This window comes from Mastigoproctus giganteus, chromosome 8, assembly GCF_048544385.1.
Source record: "Mastigoproctus giganteus isolate SK-2022 chromosome 8, ASM4854438v1, whole genome shotgun sequence".
Classification (NCBI taxonomy): domain Eukaryota; kingdom Metazoa; phylum Arthropoda; class Arachnida; order Uropygi; family Thelyphonidae; genus Mastigoproctus; species Mastigoproctus giganteus.
Window position 1 is genome coordinate 90,082,970 of NC_143582.1, and position 18,055 is coordinate 90,101,024.

The window sequence follows — 18,055 nt, forward strand, 5'->3', positions numbered from 1 at the left end:
TAGATATCTTGTCTTTCTTAGAGCTCTTCATTATGTCAGTCCTTGTATCCATTGTTATAGTTCTATGTAACTTAGAGCCAGAAATATCTCCTCTTGATCAGCCATTTTTAAAAAATAAATAATAGTAATAATAATGAAAAAAATAAAAAATAATGCAAACAATATGTAGTTTTTCATGATTAAGTTAACATTGTAACATAGACGGAATTATTCATAAGGCTCTAAAAAAATAAAGATTTAATAAGGAAGTTTCCATAACTTGCTGATCTGAAGTTTCCTTTCCTTAGCAGAAGGAAGGCTAAGATTATTTTCAGCAATCGCATGGTGGATGAAGAAAATTTCAGATAGAATTCTTGGCTATTAAGAACTGCTTCTATTAATTTAAATTAATAGAATATTTAAATATTTCAATAAAATTAAAATTTGAATTAAAGAAATTTAATATAATTTAAAATATAAATACATAATTGGGATCATCATCATCCTGAGTGTGTGTGTGTGCTGATGAAAACTATTAATATATGATAAACAAGGTTAATATATGAGATAGTGTGTTGTAATTCTTTATTATTTTCATTCTTATTTTTATATTTTATGATTTTTAGTTTTTATTTTACACCAATAATTATGAAAAGACTAATATATTTGGCTAAAAGGTATATATACACACACATAATCAGGTGTAGTCTCCTGATGACAAACCTGATTTATGTACCGACCATCTTTAATTTGCATCAAATTTTTTCTTTCTCTTAGTTATTTTATTATTATCTTCCTACCCTCAATTTGATGCTCACTATTTTTCTTTACTGATTAATAGTAGTAGTAGTGGCATGTGATGCAAGGAAGCAAGCGTATGAGCTTATGTAGCATCAGCCAAAAAAAAAAAAAAAAAAATTACACAACAATCTCCTCTAAATATTTGTCCAGTTTCTCCTTAAATTTATTTAACCTATCAACTTCCACAACAACAAATGAAAGTTTGTTCCAGCAATTAACCACCCGCTGGCTAAAGGAAAATTTCTGCACATCTATTCTACATCTGTCCTTCCTCAATTTCAGTTTATGCCCCCTTAGGTTCGTAACCTGAACAAATGGAAGAATCCCATCAGAATTCAGCGTGCTCAACCCATTCAAGGTCTTATACACCTCAATCAGATCACCTCACGAGTGCCTAGTCTCCAGCTGCTGCAATTTGCAGAACTTAAGCCTCTCCTGGTAAGAGGATCCCTTCATTCCCCTCAACAAATCTTGTTGTCCTTCTCTGTACACTCTCAAGCAAATCTACATCCTTCCTAAAAATGAGGCCTTCAGACCTGCGTGCAGTACTCAAGGCGTGGCCTGACCATTGCCTTATACAGAGAGAGAGACAATCATGACCTTTTCCCTGCTAACAAAATTCCTGTATATCATTGACAACACTCCCATGACCTGCCCTAGCAGTCTGTCTACATTGCTCAGAAAACATCATATCTGACTGCACAATTACCCCCAGGTCTTTTTCATTTTCTATCATCTTATATGTAGTACCACACAGTTGGTACATTTCTCTGGGGTTACTTCTACCCATATGCAGTACTTTGCATTTTTCAATGTTAAATTTCAGTTGCCACTTCTCAGCCCATCTGCCTAAATTTTCTAGATACTGTTGCAGTAACACACTGCCATTACTGTCATTAACAACCCTGCCAACCTTTGTATCATCTTCAAACTTCGATACTAAGCCTAATATACCTTTATCAATATCATTGATAAATATACAAAACAACAGTGGACCCAACACCGAACCCTGTGGGACTCCACTAATAACATTAGTCCACGGAGGGTGATTACCACCCTCTGTCTTCTCCCACTCAACCATTCTTTTATCCACTGTAGCAACTTACCCTTAATACCATTCTGCTCCAATTTGTACAGTAGTCTTCGATGCTCAACAGTATCAAAAGCTTTCCTGAAATCAAAGTATATGATATCAAAATTATTTTTTGCATCCATTTCCTTTGTAACCACATCATAGTAATCATATAATTTACTTTCCCTTTCAGCTTCTCTACTTCTAATTGGCTTTTTGATTCAGCCTTTAATTTCAGATAATTTAATACATCTTTTAGGTTCTTCAAATTCTTTCCCTTTTTATACCTTATTTTTTTTGTTTGCTTACTTTCCTTCTATTAGCTTCGGCACCTTGTGTTCTATACTTATAATATATATATATATATATATATTAATGCAAAAGAAATACAATCTCTAATATCTAAATGATATAAACAACTCAAAAGTAAAATTTAGGACGAATTATAAAGTAGATGTATAAGTAGATATAAGTAGAGTACGAGTGGGGAATGCTGATCTGTTACCATGAAAAAATTAAATAAGTGCCTGAAAAATAAAATCAGATAAAATAAAATACTATAAATAGTACTTAATGCTATAGATCCTAAGATTTTGAGTCCTTCAAGGGTCAGCAGCCAAAACCAAAGGAAATACAGCAAGAAGTAAGATCTCTGTTTCTGATATGAAATATATGTAGCAAACAGAAAAAGTGAGCTAATATAGATATCATAGCCGACTCGACAGAGTCCAAAATGAAATGAACAGTAATAAGAAATAGGAAACAAATCAAATCTGATTAAATAATAGTCAGTGACTGATAGGATTCTTCCTCTTCCTCAGAATAATTGCCTGAGAGGGCATAAATTAGTAAGCTAGATAATCTTGTAATAACTGAGAGTAAAGTGGAGGAGAAATTTTGAAGATAAACACAAGAAAGGCACCTGGGTTGGATGGAATCTATCCAGTTATATTAAAGGAGGCGACAAAGGAAGTAAGCAAACCCTTAGCCATAATTATGAAAGCTTCCTTAGACTCAGGTGAGGTACCCATGGGCTGGAGATGTGCAAATGTAACCCCAATCCACAAAGGAGGATCAAAGGGAGACACAGGTAATTACAGAACTGTTAGTTTAACTTCTGTTCCAGGGAAATTAATGGAGGCACTGGTTAAAGAAGCATTGCAAGATCATCTAGACAAGACTTCAGTTATAGCTCGGACACAGCATGGGTTTGTTAAGGGGAAGTGTTGTCTGACTAATTTGATTAGATACTATGATGTAATCACAAAGGAACTGGATGCAAAGAATAACTTTGATATCATATATTTGGATCTTAGAAAAGCCTTTGATACTGTTGCACATGGAAGACTGCTGCACAAATTGGAGCAGTATGGCATTGGAGGCAAATTGCTGCTATGGATAAAGGGATGGTTGAGTGGGAGAAGACAGAGTAGTAATCAATGGACACTGCTCTTCGTGGACTAATGTTATTAGTGGAGACCCTCAGGGTTCAGTGTTGGGTCCATTGTTGTTTTCTGTATTTATAAATGATATTGATGATGGTATATCAAGCTTAATGTCCAAGTTTGCAGACGATACAAAGGTTGGAAGGGTTGTTAATAACACTAATGACAGTACACTGCTGCAACAGGATCTAGAAAAGTTGAGCAGATGGGCTGAGAGGTGGCAAATGAAGTTTAACATTGACAAATATAAAGTACTACATATGGGAAGCAGTAATCCCAGAGTATTGTATCAACTCTGTGGTACTACCACATTGACAGTGGTAGAGAATGAAAAGGACCTGGGGGTAATTGTGCAGGCAGATATGAAGTTTTCTGAGCAGTACAGACGGTCTGCAAGAGTAGCTCATGGTGTCTTGTCAATGATATACAGGAATTTTTCTAGCAGGGATAAGGAGGGCAACAAGATTAGTGAATGGAACAAAGAAAGGGTTGCTCTTACGAAGAAAGGCTTCAGTTTTGCAAATTACGTCTGGAGACTAGGCACCTGCGAGGTAATCTGATTGAGGTGTGATAAAGCCTTGAATGGTTTGAGCATGCTCAATACTGATGGGATGGGATTCTTCCTCTTGCTCAGAATAATCGCCTGAGAGGGCATAAATTCAAATTGAGGAAAGACAGTTTTAGGATAGATGTGTGGAAGTTTGCCTTTAGCCAGCGGGTGGTTGATTGCTGGAACAAACTTCTATCTGGCGTTGTAGAAGTTGATAGCTTAAATAGATTCAAGGCAGAACTTGACAAACATTTGGAGTGAGTGGATGGGTGAAATAAGGGTTTTTTTTTGGCTGATACTATATAAGCTTGCTTTCTTGCATCATATGCCTTTACTAATGCTAATAGTCTTAGACTTATATTTGTTTTATTACAATACCAATACTGACTTAAATGCATGGGGTATATGCCCAGACATACGTCCAGGGACCTACTATAGGTACGGGTTCGCAATCCCAGACTGCCTGAACACTACTGTATTCCCCTTCTTTCAATTTATTTTTACTGTTCTTAGATTCTATTTTACTTATTTTTCATGAGCGATTAGGTTGACTGAAAGCAATATTCAAGATGGTACTACTCTGCCGTCTCTCACTTTTTTTGTGTGCAACAAAGTCTTTTAGACACCTCTTTTAATGCTATTTTATAAATCATAGATTTCTCCCCTATGCTGGTCAATATGCATCATCTGTTTAATTACCGATTCCCCTATCACTTGAGTTATATTTACATTGACTTATTTACACCTTCTTCCCCCGTACTTGGGGGGGGGGGTACGTTAACGCATTATAAATATGCCGGGAACTGATTTGCTAACTTCTTTGGTCACTGATACAGCCTTGTTGACATTTGCTTCCCATAGCCCATATCTCTGACTCCTGCCTGACACCACAGTAAATTGTCCTACTTTGACTATATCCTTTCGTCTATACATAACTTTTTCTTTGTTTAAATTCACTTAGGGCTGCTTGGTATTTTATTGGAACTAACTCTGTCTTGTTTTTTGCTTCTTACTTTTAATTTTAATCAGATTTGTTTAAATTCACTTATAGCTGCTTGCAATTTTATTAATTTTAACTTTTATTGGAATTAACTTTATCATGGTTTTTGCTTTTTTGTTTAAATTCACTTATGGCTGCTTGCTATTTTATTCAATTTATGTTTTTCGAAATTAACTTTAACTTGTTTTTTGCTTTTTAATTTTAATCAGATCTGATTTGTTTCTTATTTCTTATTACTGTTCATTTTGGTCTCTGTCAGGTTGGCTATGATATATACGTTAGCTCGCTTTTTCCATTTTCTACATATATTTCATATCAGAAACATAGACCTTATTTCTTGTTGTGTTTCCTTTGGTTTTGACTGCTGAGCCTTGAAGAAGAAGTTAAAATCTTAGGATCTATAGCATTAAGTACTATTAAATACTTGACATAAAATGTACATATAGTATTTTATTTTGTTTAATCTGCTTTTATTTTTCAGGCACTTATTTAATTTTTACGTGGTAACTACATCTGCCAGGTCAGCATTCCCCACTCGTACTCTAATATACTTATATACATTTCATTATGGTTTCTGGGTATTTCTGCTATTACTAGCAGTTCCCCAGGTCCATAAACCATCCAAATATTTTAATTATTTTATCTGTTATATTATATATATTCATGTTTTCAAAGTTGTTGTAACGATGTGTGATAATGGGTGAATTGTCTTTCAATCTAAAAGTACATGCAGCCATCATCTGTCATTTTTGTTTCAAATAATAGTAAACACAGTTAATAGTAAGTGCCAGCATGAAAATAGCTCTGAAAATCAGAAGAGAAGTGCACACATGTCAGTCCAGTCATTTATTGTGGATTTATACAAGCCAAAATTGAAGAATATCTCTAGAAACCAGGTCCAGAAATCATGTTTGGATTTGGATCCACAAGTTAATGAAATTGGATCAAGTGATACATAGTGGATATTATTGCATAAAAAAAAAATGACAAGATAGAATCTAGTGAACAAGTCAGAAAAAAGATAGAGCCTTCGAAAAAGTTATTTTTGATGAAATCATTTCATTAGTTCAGAATTTATTCATTATTGATATTTGTAAAGTAATAAGAGAAGTTTACCTCAATATAGTACGTAGAACACTTCCGTATGATACTCTCCAGAAATTAAAACGAAAAAATTGAAAAACTTACATCACAGTAATAAAAAAATTTAAAAAAAAAATTAAAAATCAATTTAACACAATAAAACTCAATTTAACACAATTAAAAATTAATTTAACGCAATTAACGAAAAAATTGCAAAATGATTTTCCTTCCTGAAGCTGACAATTTTCATTCCTGAAGCTGACAGCACTTATCGACCGTATGTCGTGATCACAGGAATGAAAATTGTCAGCTTCAGGAAGGAAAATCGTTTTGCAATTTTTTCGTTAATTGTGTTAAATTGATTTTTAATTACAGTAAACCCCTGCTATTCGCAGGGGTTACGTTCCTGAGAAATGCCTCAGATACCGAAAATGCGAATACTGAGTTATGGCTCCTAGTAATAAAGGGGTTCCGTTCCAAAGTATGAAATATATAAGAAAAACTAGTCTAAAATTTTGTCTAGGTATGTATTATATGTACCTTTCATAATATGACTATGTACATAGACAGTACATAGTGAAATGCAAGCATATGGCATCGAAATGAAAATAAGAAACAATTTAATATTAAATGTAATATTTATTAGAAATTTCAAACAAATCTTTTAAATCAATTTCTAGCTAAAAAATTTATCCTGCCGGTGCTATCACCAGTTTTGATAAAGGTGTTTTGCCTTTTCACGAATGATGAGTGAACTTAACGGGATTTTATTTTGAGTTCGGTCTTCTATCCACAGATTTAAAGCCTTTTCCATTTTTTCTAATTTAACATCACGAGTTACAGAGCAAAATTTTGAAGCAATTAGCGTGTTTTCACGGACACTATGGCAGATTTTTTCTTCCGACTTTTTGATTGATCGTACCGTTGACTCATTGATTTTATAATGTTTTGCCACTGAGGAGACACTTTTACCATTAGAAATTTTGTCTAATAACTCAGTTTTATTCGCTAATGTCATCACCTTCTTTGATCTTTTCACATTTCCCTTGTTATTCATAGCCATACTTTTGTATAGGTTAGAAAGAACTTGTCCACAATAAAGTCACTTTCTTCCATTAGCACACTAGAAAAAGTCTGTTTTACACTGCAAAACGGTAGATTTTTTACTTTTGTAAGCATATCAATTTATAAATTGATAAATTTATTCAATTTATAATCATATAAATTAAAAGCAAATGACGAAACCTTCCATAACAAGTGCATAACACATACTGAACAAGGATTAGCGAGAAATATCCACGCTCACGATTTTGTCACCCCTCTGCCCCCACCCACTGAGTGCTGTTTTGACTGGGAAAGATAATTTTAGCCACACCCATGTTTTTTTATGGCAGAAAATGTTCACGGCGCTTTAAAATTCACATTTTGTTTAGGTTTCATTTTATATTAAATCAGGTGAATACAGATACTGCGAATAGTGGGGGTTTACTGTATTTTTAAAAAAAATTTTAATTATTTGTTACTCTAATGTAAGTTTTTTGATTTTTTCGTTTTAATTTCTGGAGAGTACTATATTGAGGTAAACTTCTCTTATAATTTTACAAATATTGATATCAACGTAGAACATATTGAGCATTACAGCTCTGGTTCATACTATCTTATTCATTATTGATAAAGCTAATTACATGTTTCACAGATATTCTCTCTTCTGCTTCTTCAGTAATTAAAATATTGCTGTTACACTGTCATAAAAACACCAAATTGACATCACTTGTCAATTTCTTTTGGAGTTTAACATGAAGGTCAGCTTGGAGGTTAATTACCACAAGGATATCTGGGGTAAATAGTCCATTTAATATAAATTGTCTCACTGCTTTTTAAAGAACCTTTAGATAGATTTATTTTTGATTTTAAGGTGCAATGTTTTTCAGTAGTGGCATCTTAATTTTTAAAATTGCCGATTTTATATGCTGATTTTGAATTTTATATTGTTATCTTATGCCATTCTGTTTATTATTCGTAGCGTGAAGACAGTTGTTCTTGGATCAAGAGATCAACTTTGTCTGCATCCTGAGGTATCTAAACTTCAGCATAATACAGCCAAACTTCATGCGTGCAGAGTCAAAGTTAACACTCACAGTTGTCCATTTTATCAAAACTATGAACAAAAGCTATCATCAGAGAAAGAATTCAAAGAGAATTCTGTTTTAGACATCGAAGATCTTGTTTCTTTGGGGAAAAAGCACACGTAAGTAAAATGCTTTATCCGATTGCAGATATGCAATCCAACTCTTTTAGTAGTGAATTTTCTGCATGTGGGCAGTTACCCCTATAGTCAGTAGTCAATTTTTAATGGTTTACTCCCACTTGCCATAATCCATATGCCGTAGTCTAAGAAGCACTAATGGTCACTTGCCCTAATTGCACATGCCCTAATGAATGCTTGCCATAATAGTGACCTGCCCTAATCGTGTCCCAATGGTTAAGAGTGGGTGTGTGCTACTGTCAGTTGCCCTAAGCAAGTATATAATTGCATGCCTTCAATCCTTTTCACTCTAATGACCATTTACAGGGGGGTTGATGGGCAAGTTAGGTAATGCCCCAGTGTTTCCATCTCCATTTGTCGACCTAAGAATTCATTCAAATAGTAGCCAAACATCAGCATGACGTTTGCTCTTAACAGCGGGGACTACTACCTATTAAGGTTATTATATTATAATTATAATATAATTATTATTATATTATAATATTCATATTATAATTTATAGTTGGTGTGCCAGCTGGTTCAGGATCTTACTGATACCCAGGGCCATGTTAATGCTACGGCCAAAATGGCCATGGGCCTCATTTTCAGTGTAAATATTTTCTAAAGTACAGTAGGCCCTCGATTTAACGGACAAAAAATTTCTGTCCTAAAGGAAAAATTTAGAACCTGTTTATATCTGATAGCGTCGCACATCAGACAGCACATCTGTCTGATGTGCGATGCTATCAGACAGATGTGCTGAAAATTCCTTCTAATGAAATAAAGGCTGTTTTACTGCCAGATAATGCACCTGTTCACCCTAATGCTGAGAGGTTAGTTAGCAGGGATGGGAGAATTATTTTGTTTTTGTGCCTCCTAACACTACTTCACTAATACAGCCGATGAATCAGGTTGTAATCGTTGCATGTAAGAGGTTGTATAAGAAGAAGTTTTTGGAAGGGTGATGGTTGTTTTGGAAGAAAGAGAAGATGCAGAAGAAGATACAAGAGGCACCAGAACACTGCAAAATTTATATGCATACAACATCAGATCTGCTATCTTCAACTTAGCAGCTGTGTGGAAAGATATGAAGATTACTACCTTGGCCAATGCTTATAAGAAGTTGTACACATAGAACCTGAAATGGACTTTGAAGGGAGTTGAGGCGTCTAATTTGCGGGATACTCTTCTGAAGGCCGGCAACAGAACTGCAACTGAGAATGATGTGGCTCAAAAATGAAGATGATCCGGGCTATCAAATTTTTTCTGAGCGAGAGATTATGGAAAATGTTCTTCATGGAGAACAAGAGGATGATGATGATGACAAAGACGAAGAATCAGTTGCACCTCATCCTAAATTGTCTGTTATAAGACAACATATGGATGACATCATACATTATATTGGATCATCATTAGACCCTGATGTGCTTACTTATTATGAATATATTAGAGAATTTCAATCTACAGTAATAAGGAAGCAGCATCAAGGTGTAAGGCAACTGAAGCTTGATGATATCTTCAAGACCACTTCATCAACTGGACCTGTTTCACAATAACCCTCTACCAGCATGGAATTAACACCTCTCCCTCCATATGACAGTTGTTTCTGACTCTGGAAATTGTGATTCTTTCAATTAAGTTAATATTAATATTGAATATTATCTATCTTTTTTTTAAATTTTTTTTGTATGTTTTTTGTTCAATGGAGTTAAAAATTTTAAAGTATTTTTTCCCTCTAAAATGGATTTAAATGAAAAAAACTAATGTTCACGTTGAAAACAACTTTGTGCAATTTTTAAGAAAAAAGAAATAAAAAAAAAATGGTGGAAACACTCCATTTGTTTTATAGTTTTTGATGTGTTTAATTAAAATAAAGTGTGGTTCCTGTCGTAAATTTATTTTTATATTTTTAACAGATGCTTTAGTGGCGTGTATAAATTACTCAATATACATTATAATAATATTTTTTTCATACTTATCCATTATAATAACATTTTAATACATCCTGTACATTGTAAGCTCGTTATTAATATAGGTTTTTAAAATACATTCGATTTAACGGACTTTCGGCAATAGTGGACACTTCTTCCTCCAATTAGTCCATTAAATTGAGGGCTTACTATAGCGATAAAATTTTCTAATAATAATAATAAACCAAGAAAACGTGTAATATAAAAGCATACTTAAACTTAACTTTAAGTGTTTAAATTCTTATTGATTTTTATTGTACAATAAATAAGTTAAGTTTCCATTAAAATTGTTTTTATTGTTACTTTATTTTTCCAGTCAAAAACCATAAAACATATTTGACCTCTTACTTTACATTTTTATCAAGGAATTATTATTCACATATAAATATAAAAAGTGATGTAGTATTTTTATTTATATGCATATATATATATATATATACTGCGTGTATATATATAAGGGGCCTCAAATTTAAGTATGGTGGGGGGGGGGGCTCTTTCATCCTTAATCCAGCCCTACTGATACCTATCGTCAGACCATGCTGCTGCTGCCAAGTTTTTATCCTGGATCCGGGGCTCTTGTGTATTATGTAAAGAGGCGAAATGTTTCCATTTCATTATATTCTTCTTCCAGATAAGTCAAAATCAATTTGCAATTGCATGTTCCGATTAATTCAGCAGAAAGCATTGCAAATCGGGACAACGTTTCAACGAAGAAAATTCCAAGTTGATTATGAAAGTGCTGTGATTAGATCCTTAGAAGAAACATTTTCTGATGCTGATGTTAAGGGCTGTTTGTTTCATTTCAGTCAAGCAATTTAGTGGAAAGTACAGCATTTAGGATTACGATTGGCATCCATCGAGGAACAAATTGTCAGAAAGTTAGTGAAGTCAGTGGTGGGATTAGCATTTGTTTCTTTAGAGGAAGCTTGGGAAAGAACCATTCGAGAACGTCCACCATCAGAATATCCTTCATATGAAAAGTGTGAAGTCTTTATAAAATACTTCAAAACAAATTGGATTGGACCCACTGCTCATTTTCTTCCATCGTGGAATCATCATGCTAATTTTGGTCCTCGGATAATAAATCATGTGGAAGATGGCATTATGCCTTAAATAAATCTGTGGGGCACCATCATGTTAATATATGGAAGATGATTACCCTTTTAAAAAAAACAACAAGATAACTTTAAGAGAATACTAGGATTAGTAAAGGTTGGAAATCTTCCACCTCGTAAAATCATAAATGTGAGGGCATTAATAAAAAATTAATGAAATTAACAGCAGATAGACAAAACGGGCACATAAATTTACACACTTGTAAAAAAAGTAACATCAATTTACACACTTGTAAAAATAAAGAAAGTAACCAACTGCAAGCAGTTGGTTACTTTTTTCCACTAAATGATTAGTATAATTTAAACTTTAATAAATTGTATTTGTATTTTAAACCTGTGTTTATTTCTTTATTTGATATCAAGACATTTGTATTTGTATTTTAAACATAATTTGTATTTGCATAAAGAAAATAAATTGATTATTATTTTGATGTTATATTTGTTTATTTTTTTCATTACGTTTTTGAAGTCCATTTTTATATTTTTATCACTTCGAAAAAAATAGGATATGGTTACATACACACAATAGAAATGTGATTAGAGTGAATGGGACATAGAGCATATACTTTTATGGCAAGTGGGAATAGGGCAAATGGGAAATAGGGCTTAAGCTATTAGGGCAGGTGGGTTAACGCCATCTTTAACAGTTACATTTTTAAAATTTTGAAATTAAAAAAATAAACACTTTGCATATAAATGTTTTAAAATATTAATGTGGTCTTATTTTGACATTATTGCCCAATACTAAGAATAAAATTATCATCAAAAATCAAACCAGAATTTAAGCAAAAAATTGTAAAAAACTTTTTAAATGAAAGCCATCATTACTTTTTTTTCATATAGTAATATTCTCTACATCTATTTATGTATTACTTGACATGGTACATGGTTTTCCAGTCTGATGGTTATGTGTGTCAGAGGCAGCATATGGCCTGGGGCTGTTATTCATAGTTTAACCTGGAGCCACTAGTTGTTTTGGACAAAACTATGAATGCTGAGATCTATCTAGACATTCTGGACAATAATGCATTATTGTTGTGCCTATGTTGTGGCAGCATGTCAGAGAATGCCTATACTTGTATCAGAAGGATAATGCTCTATGTCCATACTGCTTGCAGTGTGAAAGACTGGTTTGAAGACATGACTTCTGGAAAGTTGGACTGCTTAGCCCAAGGGTGCTCATCTTTTGGAAGTTGTGGGCTAATTTGAAAATTTGGTACACGTTGTGGGCGTGTACAATAGACAAGTCTTATGTACTGCTTTTAGGCTCAAATTCAGAAGCAACACCTAAGGGAAAATTTGTTGAATAAAAACACTTAAAACCAATTGCAGTATTGTTCCATGCACTTTACTATAATGTGATTCTTTTAATTTTTCGTCTTGAAAATATTGCCCTTGAGAGTTGTTTCTGAATTTGACTCCATGTAAAAACTTTGTTTTGTAAATCTAGGGATCGTTTAAATTTTAAACTTTAAAATAATGAAACCAAGTGCATTTATAAGCAAATTTTATTACAATACAATAGCAATGAAAGGAATGAAAGATTCAGTTAATGAGAAAATTGACTCTGTTTATTTTTTACTAATAATTCAATGTCAGGTACTATTTATGTGTAGCTAATCGGAGGCAATGCTCCAGATGGTAATCAGTAATTTTTGTCCTTAATTTTGACTTGGAGTGCTTCATTCTAGAAAACATCTATTCACATAAGTATGTGCTTCTGAAGAGGGAGAAGATTCTTGCCACATACATTCTTAAATTGACAAATTTTCCCTTTTCTACATAGTTTTTGTAAAATTCTAGGGGAGAATTTGATTTTCAGGTCTGAGTCACATTGAAGGTAAATGATTTCTATTTGGAGGTCCCCTGGAGTCTCCATTACACTCACAGAGAAAGGGTTAGTTACCACGTTCAGGGTCCTTTCTTGAGCGCAGAAATCTTGGAATCTCTTTTGGAACTCAGTCTGGGGCTGAGATATTGCAGCCACATATCGAGGAGCATATTTTTCAGACTGAATTTCAACGTTCCTTGGAAATGAGTTAAATTCTGGTCTTGAAGTTGGCACTTAAAAGAGTTCTAATTTCATCTGAAAAGCTTTGATGTGATTAAGCATGACATGCACCAGTTGATCTTTTGAGTTGGGCTTCAAATTTAACTCATTCAAATGAGAAGAAATGTCTGTAAGGAAGGCAGAGTTGGCCAACCTCTTCGGATTGTTGAACTCTGATACTGGCTTGCCTTTTGCTGTCATGAACTCTTGGATGGCATCTTTCAACTCAAAAATCCTCGTGAGCACTTTTGAACAGCTTAACCATTGCACATTGGAGAAGTAGACAACATCGCCTTGATCAGCATCCCATTCCATCTGTAGAAAGTTTTGAAACTGTCGATGATTCAAACCCTTCGCTCGGGTGAAATTCAAAATGTCTGTGATAACTTTCATGACATTTTCAAAATGTCATGAAATTTGACAGGATTTGGCAGGTAGCTGGTAAATTTGCTAGTATCTATTTCTTGTTCTTTATTTAAAAGTGCTTCCAATCCCACTTTTGTTCCAACCATATCAAACTGAGTTCTGACTTTTGTTCAAACTGAGTGATATCTAGCAAGAGTTATTTTCGTAACTTCCAGAATGTTTGTTCCCTTTGTGGTTCCTTTCAAGGGGCATAAAGCCAACAGTTCTTCAAAGACTGGCGCCTCCGTAGCCAGGTGGGAAGGAGCAGCAGTGCGTAGCACACGCTTCTTGATTAGACCGGGGTTCGAGCCCATCACCACCAAATACAGAGGATGCGGAAAGGTCAGGAAATGACCACCGCATATCCCGGAGCAATATGGCCTTAGTTGCTAATGCTCCTAAAAACCAAATAACAACAACAACATCTTCAAAGACTTTAAGTTCGTTGTCGATCCCATGAATAAAAATAGCCAACTGACCTATATCTGTCAATCTGTGCTTTCATCCAATGAGTAAAATTTGCATGCTAGCAATTTTGTTTTCAGTGTCTACTCAACATTCAATGCAGTTCTACTCTCCTAGTAACAGTCATTCGAGACAAGCTTATCTTTTGAAGACATCAGCTTTGTTTGGGCACGCAACTTCAGCTGCTGCTACAAGGCACTCCTTCACAAATTCTCCATCAGAAAATGGTTTCAACCTTTTGGCAATTTTTTGAGCAATGATATAACTAGCTTTGACAACTCTCAGCATCCTCCAGTACTTTCCTAAAAACTGATTGTTGTGATTTTAATGATTTTTTTGAAAAGGTTCGGGTTGTCTGTGCGTACCTGACCCTGGAGACTGACGAACTTGGTTGCATGTTTCGTGTCATAATGTCTTTTCAAATTGTATTCCTTGACAGCGGATATTGATTACTGACATATTAAACAAACAGGCTTTCCATCAGTTTCCACAAAAAAGTATAAATCAGTCCATTTTTCGTTGAAATTGCGAACAACTTCACTGTAAACGTTTTTTGCTGGTACCTGCCATTTTGAATTTACTAGGGCGTCTTATTACCGTTGGTTTTCTATAACAGAGGTAATTAAAATTTCACTAAACTTCATTAAATTCACTTAGCTTTATTTTTACAACACTCAAACAACATAATAAAAACTAAAGAATTATTAATATTAGTCATTAATAATCGAAAGTTCGGAAAAAGCGTGTTGCAAGATTGAATTCTAACCGGCCGAATGACTAAAATCCATGTAAGCACAAGTATATATATATATATATATACATCTTGACAGTTTCTAGAAATGTCCAAAGACTTGAGAATACTTTTCTGGTAAACACTAGAACAAGAGAGTACACAAAAATGTAGCAGTGCCAGCTGTGCGCACTCGTTGAGAAGCTGAGCTTTCCTGCTTAACCGATAGGTGATGCAGGAGTTGCTACACTCAATTTTGCACTACTATATATATTTTTAAAAAATATTTTTTGGAAACTTCGTTGTGATTGTGGGCAACAATTTAGGGTCCAGCAGGCCACAAGTGGCCCGCGGGACATGGTTTGATCACCCATGGTTTGGATCACCCCTTAGTCATGACTTCAGTCCTATAGAGAATGTCAGGGATGAATTGGATCATTGGGTGTGTGTGAGGAGATAATCTCAATAAACAGAGCTAAACTGGTTGCCATTTTAAAGTCTGAATGGTAGAAAATATCAGATAGCATTTACAAAAATTGGTGAGAGTGTTCCATGGAGCCCAGATGATGTCATAAAGGCTCAAGTTTCAACACATTTTATTGTTTTCCTGTAAATAAAAGCTATTTTTTTTACAGGAAATAATATAGGAAATGACATAATATAAAATTATGTTTTATATTATTGGTAGGGCAGCATATGAATTCTGCTGCCCTACCAATTCTTGTCCAGGATCATCTGGACAAGAATTCAGTTATAGCTCAGACACAGCATTAGGTGCCTCCGTAGCCATGTGGGAAGGAGCAGCAGTGCATAGCACACGCTTGATTAGACCGGGGTTCGAGCCTGTCACCACCAAATACGGAGGATGCGGAAAGGTTAGGGAATGACCAACGCATATCCCGGAGCAATATGGCCTTAGTTGCTAATGCTCCTAAAAACCAAATAACAAACAACAACAAACAAACAACAAACACAGCATGGTTTTGTTAAGAGCAGGTCTTGTCTGACCAATTTGATTGGATACTATGATGTAGTCACAAAAGAACTGGATGCAGGGAATAACTTTGATATTATATATTTGAATCTTAGAAAGGCTTTTGATACTGTTGCGCATGGAAGACTGCTGCACAAATTGGAGCAGTGTGGCATTGGAGGCAAATTGCTGCTATGGATAAAGGGATGGTTGAGTGGCAGAAGACACGGAGTGGTAATCAATGGACACTGCTCAACGTGGACTAATGTTATTAGTGGAGTTCCTCAGGGTTCAGTGTTGGGTCCATTGTTGTTTTCTGTATTTATAAATGATATTGATGATGGTATATCAAGCTTAATGTCCAAGTTTGCAGACGATACAAAGGTTGGCAGGTTTGTCAAGGACACTACTGACACTATGCTGCTGCAACAGGATCTGGAAAGGTTGAGCAGATGGGCTGAGAGGTGGCAAATGAAGTTTAACATTGACAAATGTGAAGTACTACATATGGGAAACAGCAACCCCAGAGCAACGTATCAACTCTGTGGTACTACGCTGACAGTGGTAGAGAATGAAAAAGACCTGGGGGTAATTGTGCAGGCAGATATGAAGTTCTCTGAGCAGTGCAGACGAGCTGCAAGGGTAGCTCATGGTGTCTTGTCAATGATATACAGAAATTTTTCTAGCAGGGATAGGGATGTGATTATTCCCTTGTATAAGGCATTGGTCAGGCCACACCTTGAGTACTGTATACAGGTCTGGAGGCCTCATTTCAAGAAGGATGTAGAGCTGCTGGAACGAGTACAGAGAAGGGCAACAAGATTAGTGAATGGAACAAAGGGTTGCTCTTACGAAGAAAGGCTTAAGTTTTGCAAATTACAGTCTGGAGACTAGGCATCGGCGAGGTGATCTGATAGAGGTGTATAAGGCTTTGAATGGCTTGAGCATGTTCAATGCCGATGGGATTCTTCCTCTTGCTCAGAATAATCACCTGAGAGGGCATAAATTCAAATTGAGGAAGGACGGATGTCGGAGAGATGTGCGGAAATTTGCCTTTAGCCAGCGGGCAGTTGGTTTGTGGAATAGACTTCCATCACTTGTTGTTGAAGTTGATAGCCTAAACAAATTTAAGGCTCAGCTGGACAGGTATTTCGAATGAACGGAGGGGTGAAATGGGATGGATGTGTTTTTTTTTTGTTTTTTTTGGCTGATGCTGAATAAGTTTGCTTTCTTGCGTCATATGCCTCTACTAATGCTAATATGTTGTCAGTGAAATTTAATTCCATGTTTAAAGTCTGCGGGGGGGGGGATTGTAACTTAAGAGGTGATTAAAACCTATTTTCCTGCTGCATTCTCTGAAAAATATTTCAAAATCTAATCCAAATTTCAGAAAACATTTTGAAAGGCAATTTAGTAGCTGTCACTGCCAGCACTCATCATACATGGTAACAACTGTTTCAAAGGATATATATAGCCTAACTCTTTTTTTTTTTTTTTTGGCAGATTTGGATAAAGTCTGCTCCTTTGTGTTATTAGCATTACCATTAGTATTAGTAGAGGCATTTGATGCAAGAAAGCAAGCTTATGCAGCATCAGCCAAAAAAAAAAAAAAAAAAACCCACTTCCACTTCACCCCTCTGTTCGTTCAAAATACCTGTCCAGCTGAGCCTTAAACTTATTTAGGCTATCAACCTCCACCACAAGGGATGGCAGTCTGTTCCACCAACCAACCACCCGCTGGCTAAAGGCAAATTTCCGCACGTCTATCCTACATCTGTCTTTCCTCAATTTGAATTTATGCCCTCTCAGGTATTTTTCTGAGCTAGAGGAAGAATCCCATCAGCATTGAGCATGCTTAAACCATTCAAGGCTTTATACACCTCTATCAGATCACCTCGCTGGTACCTAGTCTCCAGACACTGTAATTTGCAAAACTTAAGCCTTTCCTCGTAAGAGCACCCCTTTGTTCCATTCACTAATCTTGTTGCCCTTCTCTGTACTCGTTCCAGCAGCTCTACATCCTTCTTGAAATGAGGCCTCCAGACCTGTATACAGTACTCTAGGTGTGGCCTGACCATTGCCTTATACAATGGAATAATCACCTCCTTATCCCTGCTGGAAAAATTCCTGTATATCATTGACAATACTCCATGAGCTACTCTTGCAGCCCGT

The 18,055-nt window shown here is 35.2% G+C and overlaps 1 protein-coding gene across 1 annotated transcript in view; it reads left to right on the forward strand.

Moving 5' to 3' along the window:
• LOC150081711 (regulator of telomere elongation helicase 1 homolog) overlaps window positions 1-18,055 on the forward strand; it is a 281,392-nt gene that overhangs the window by 37,332 nt on the left and 226,005 nt on the right. Inside the window, exon 4 of the mRNA XM_090380292.1 lies at window positions 7,954-8,178. Within this exon, the coding sequence (XP_090236418.1) occupies window positions 7,954-8,178 (225 nt within the window). The remainder of the gene's footprint in view (window positions 1-7,953; window positions 8,179-18,055) is intronic.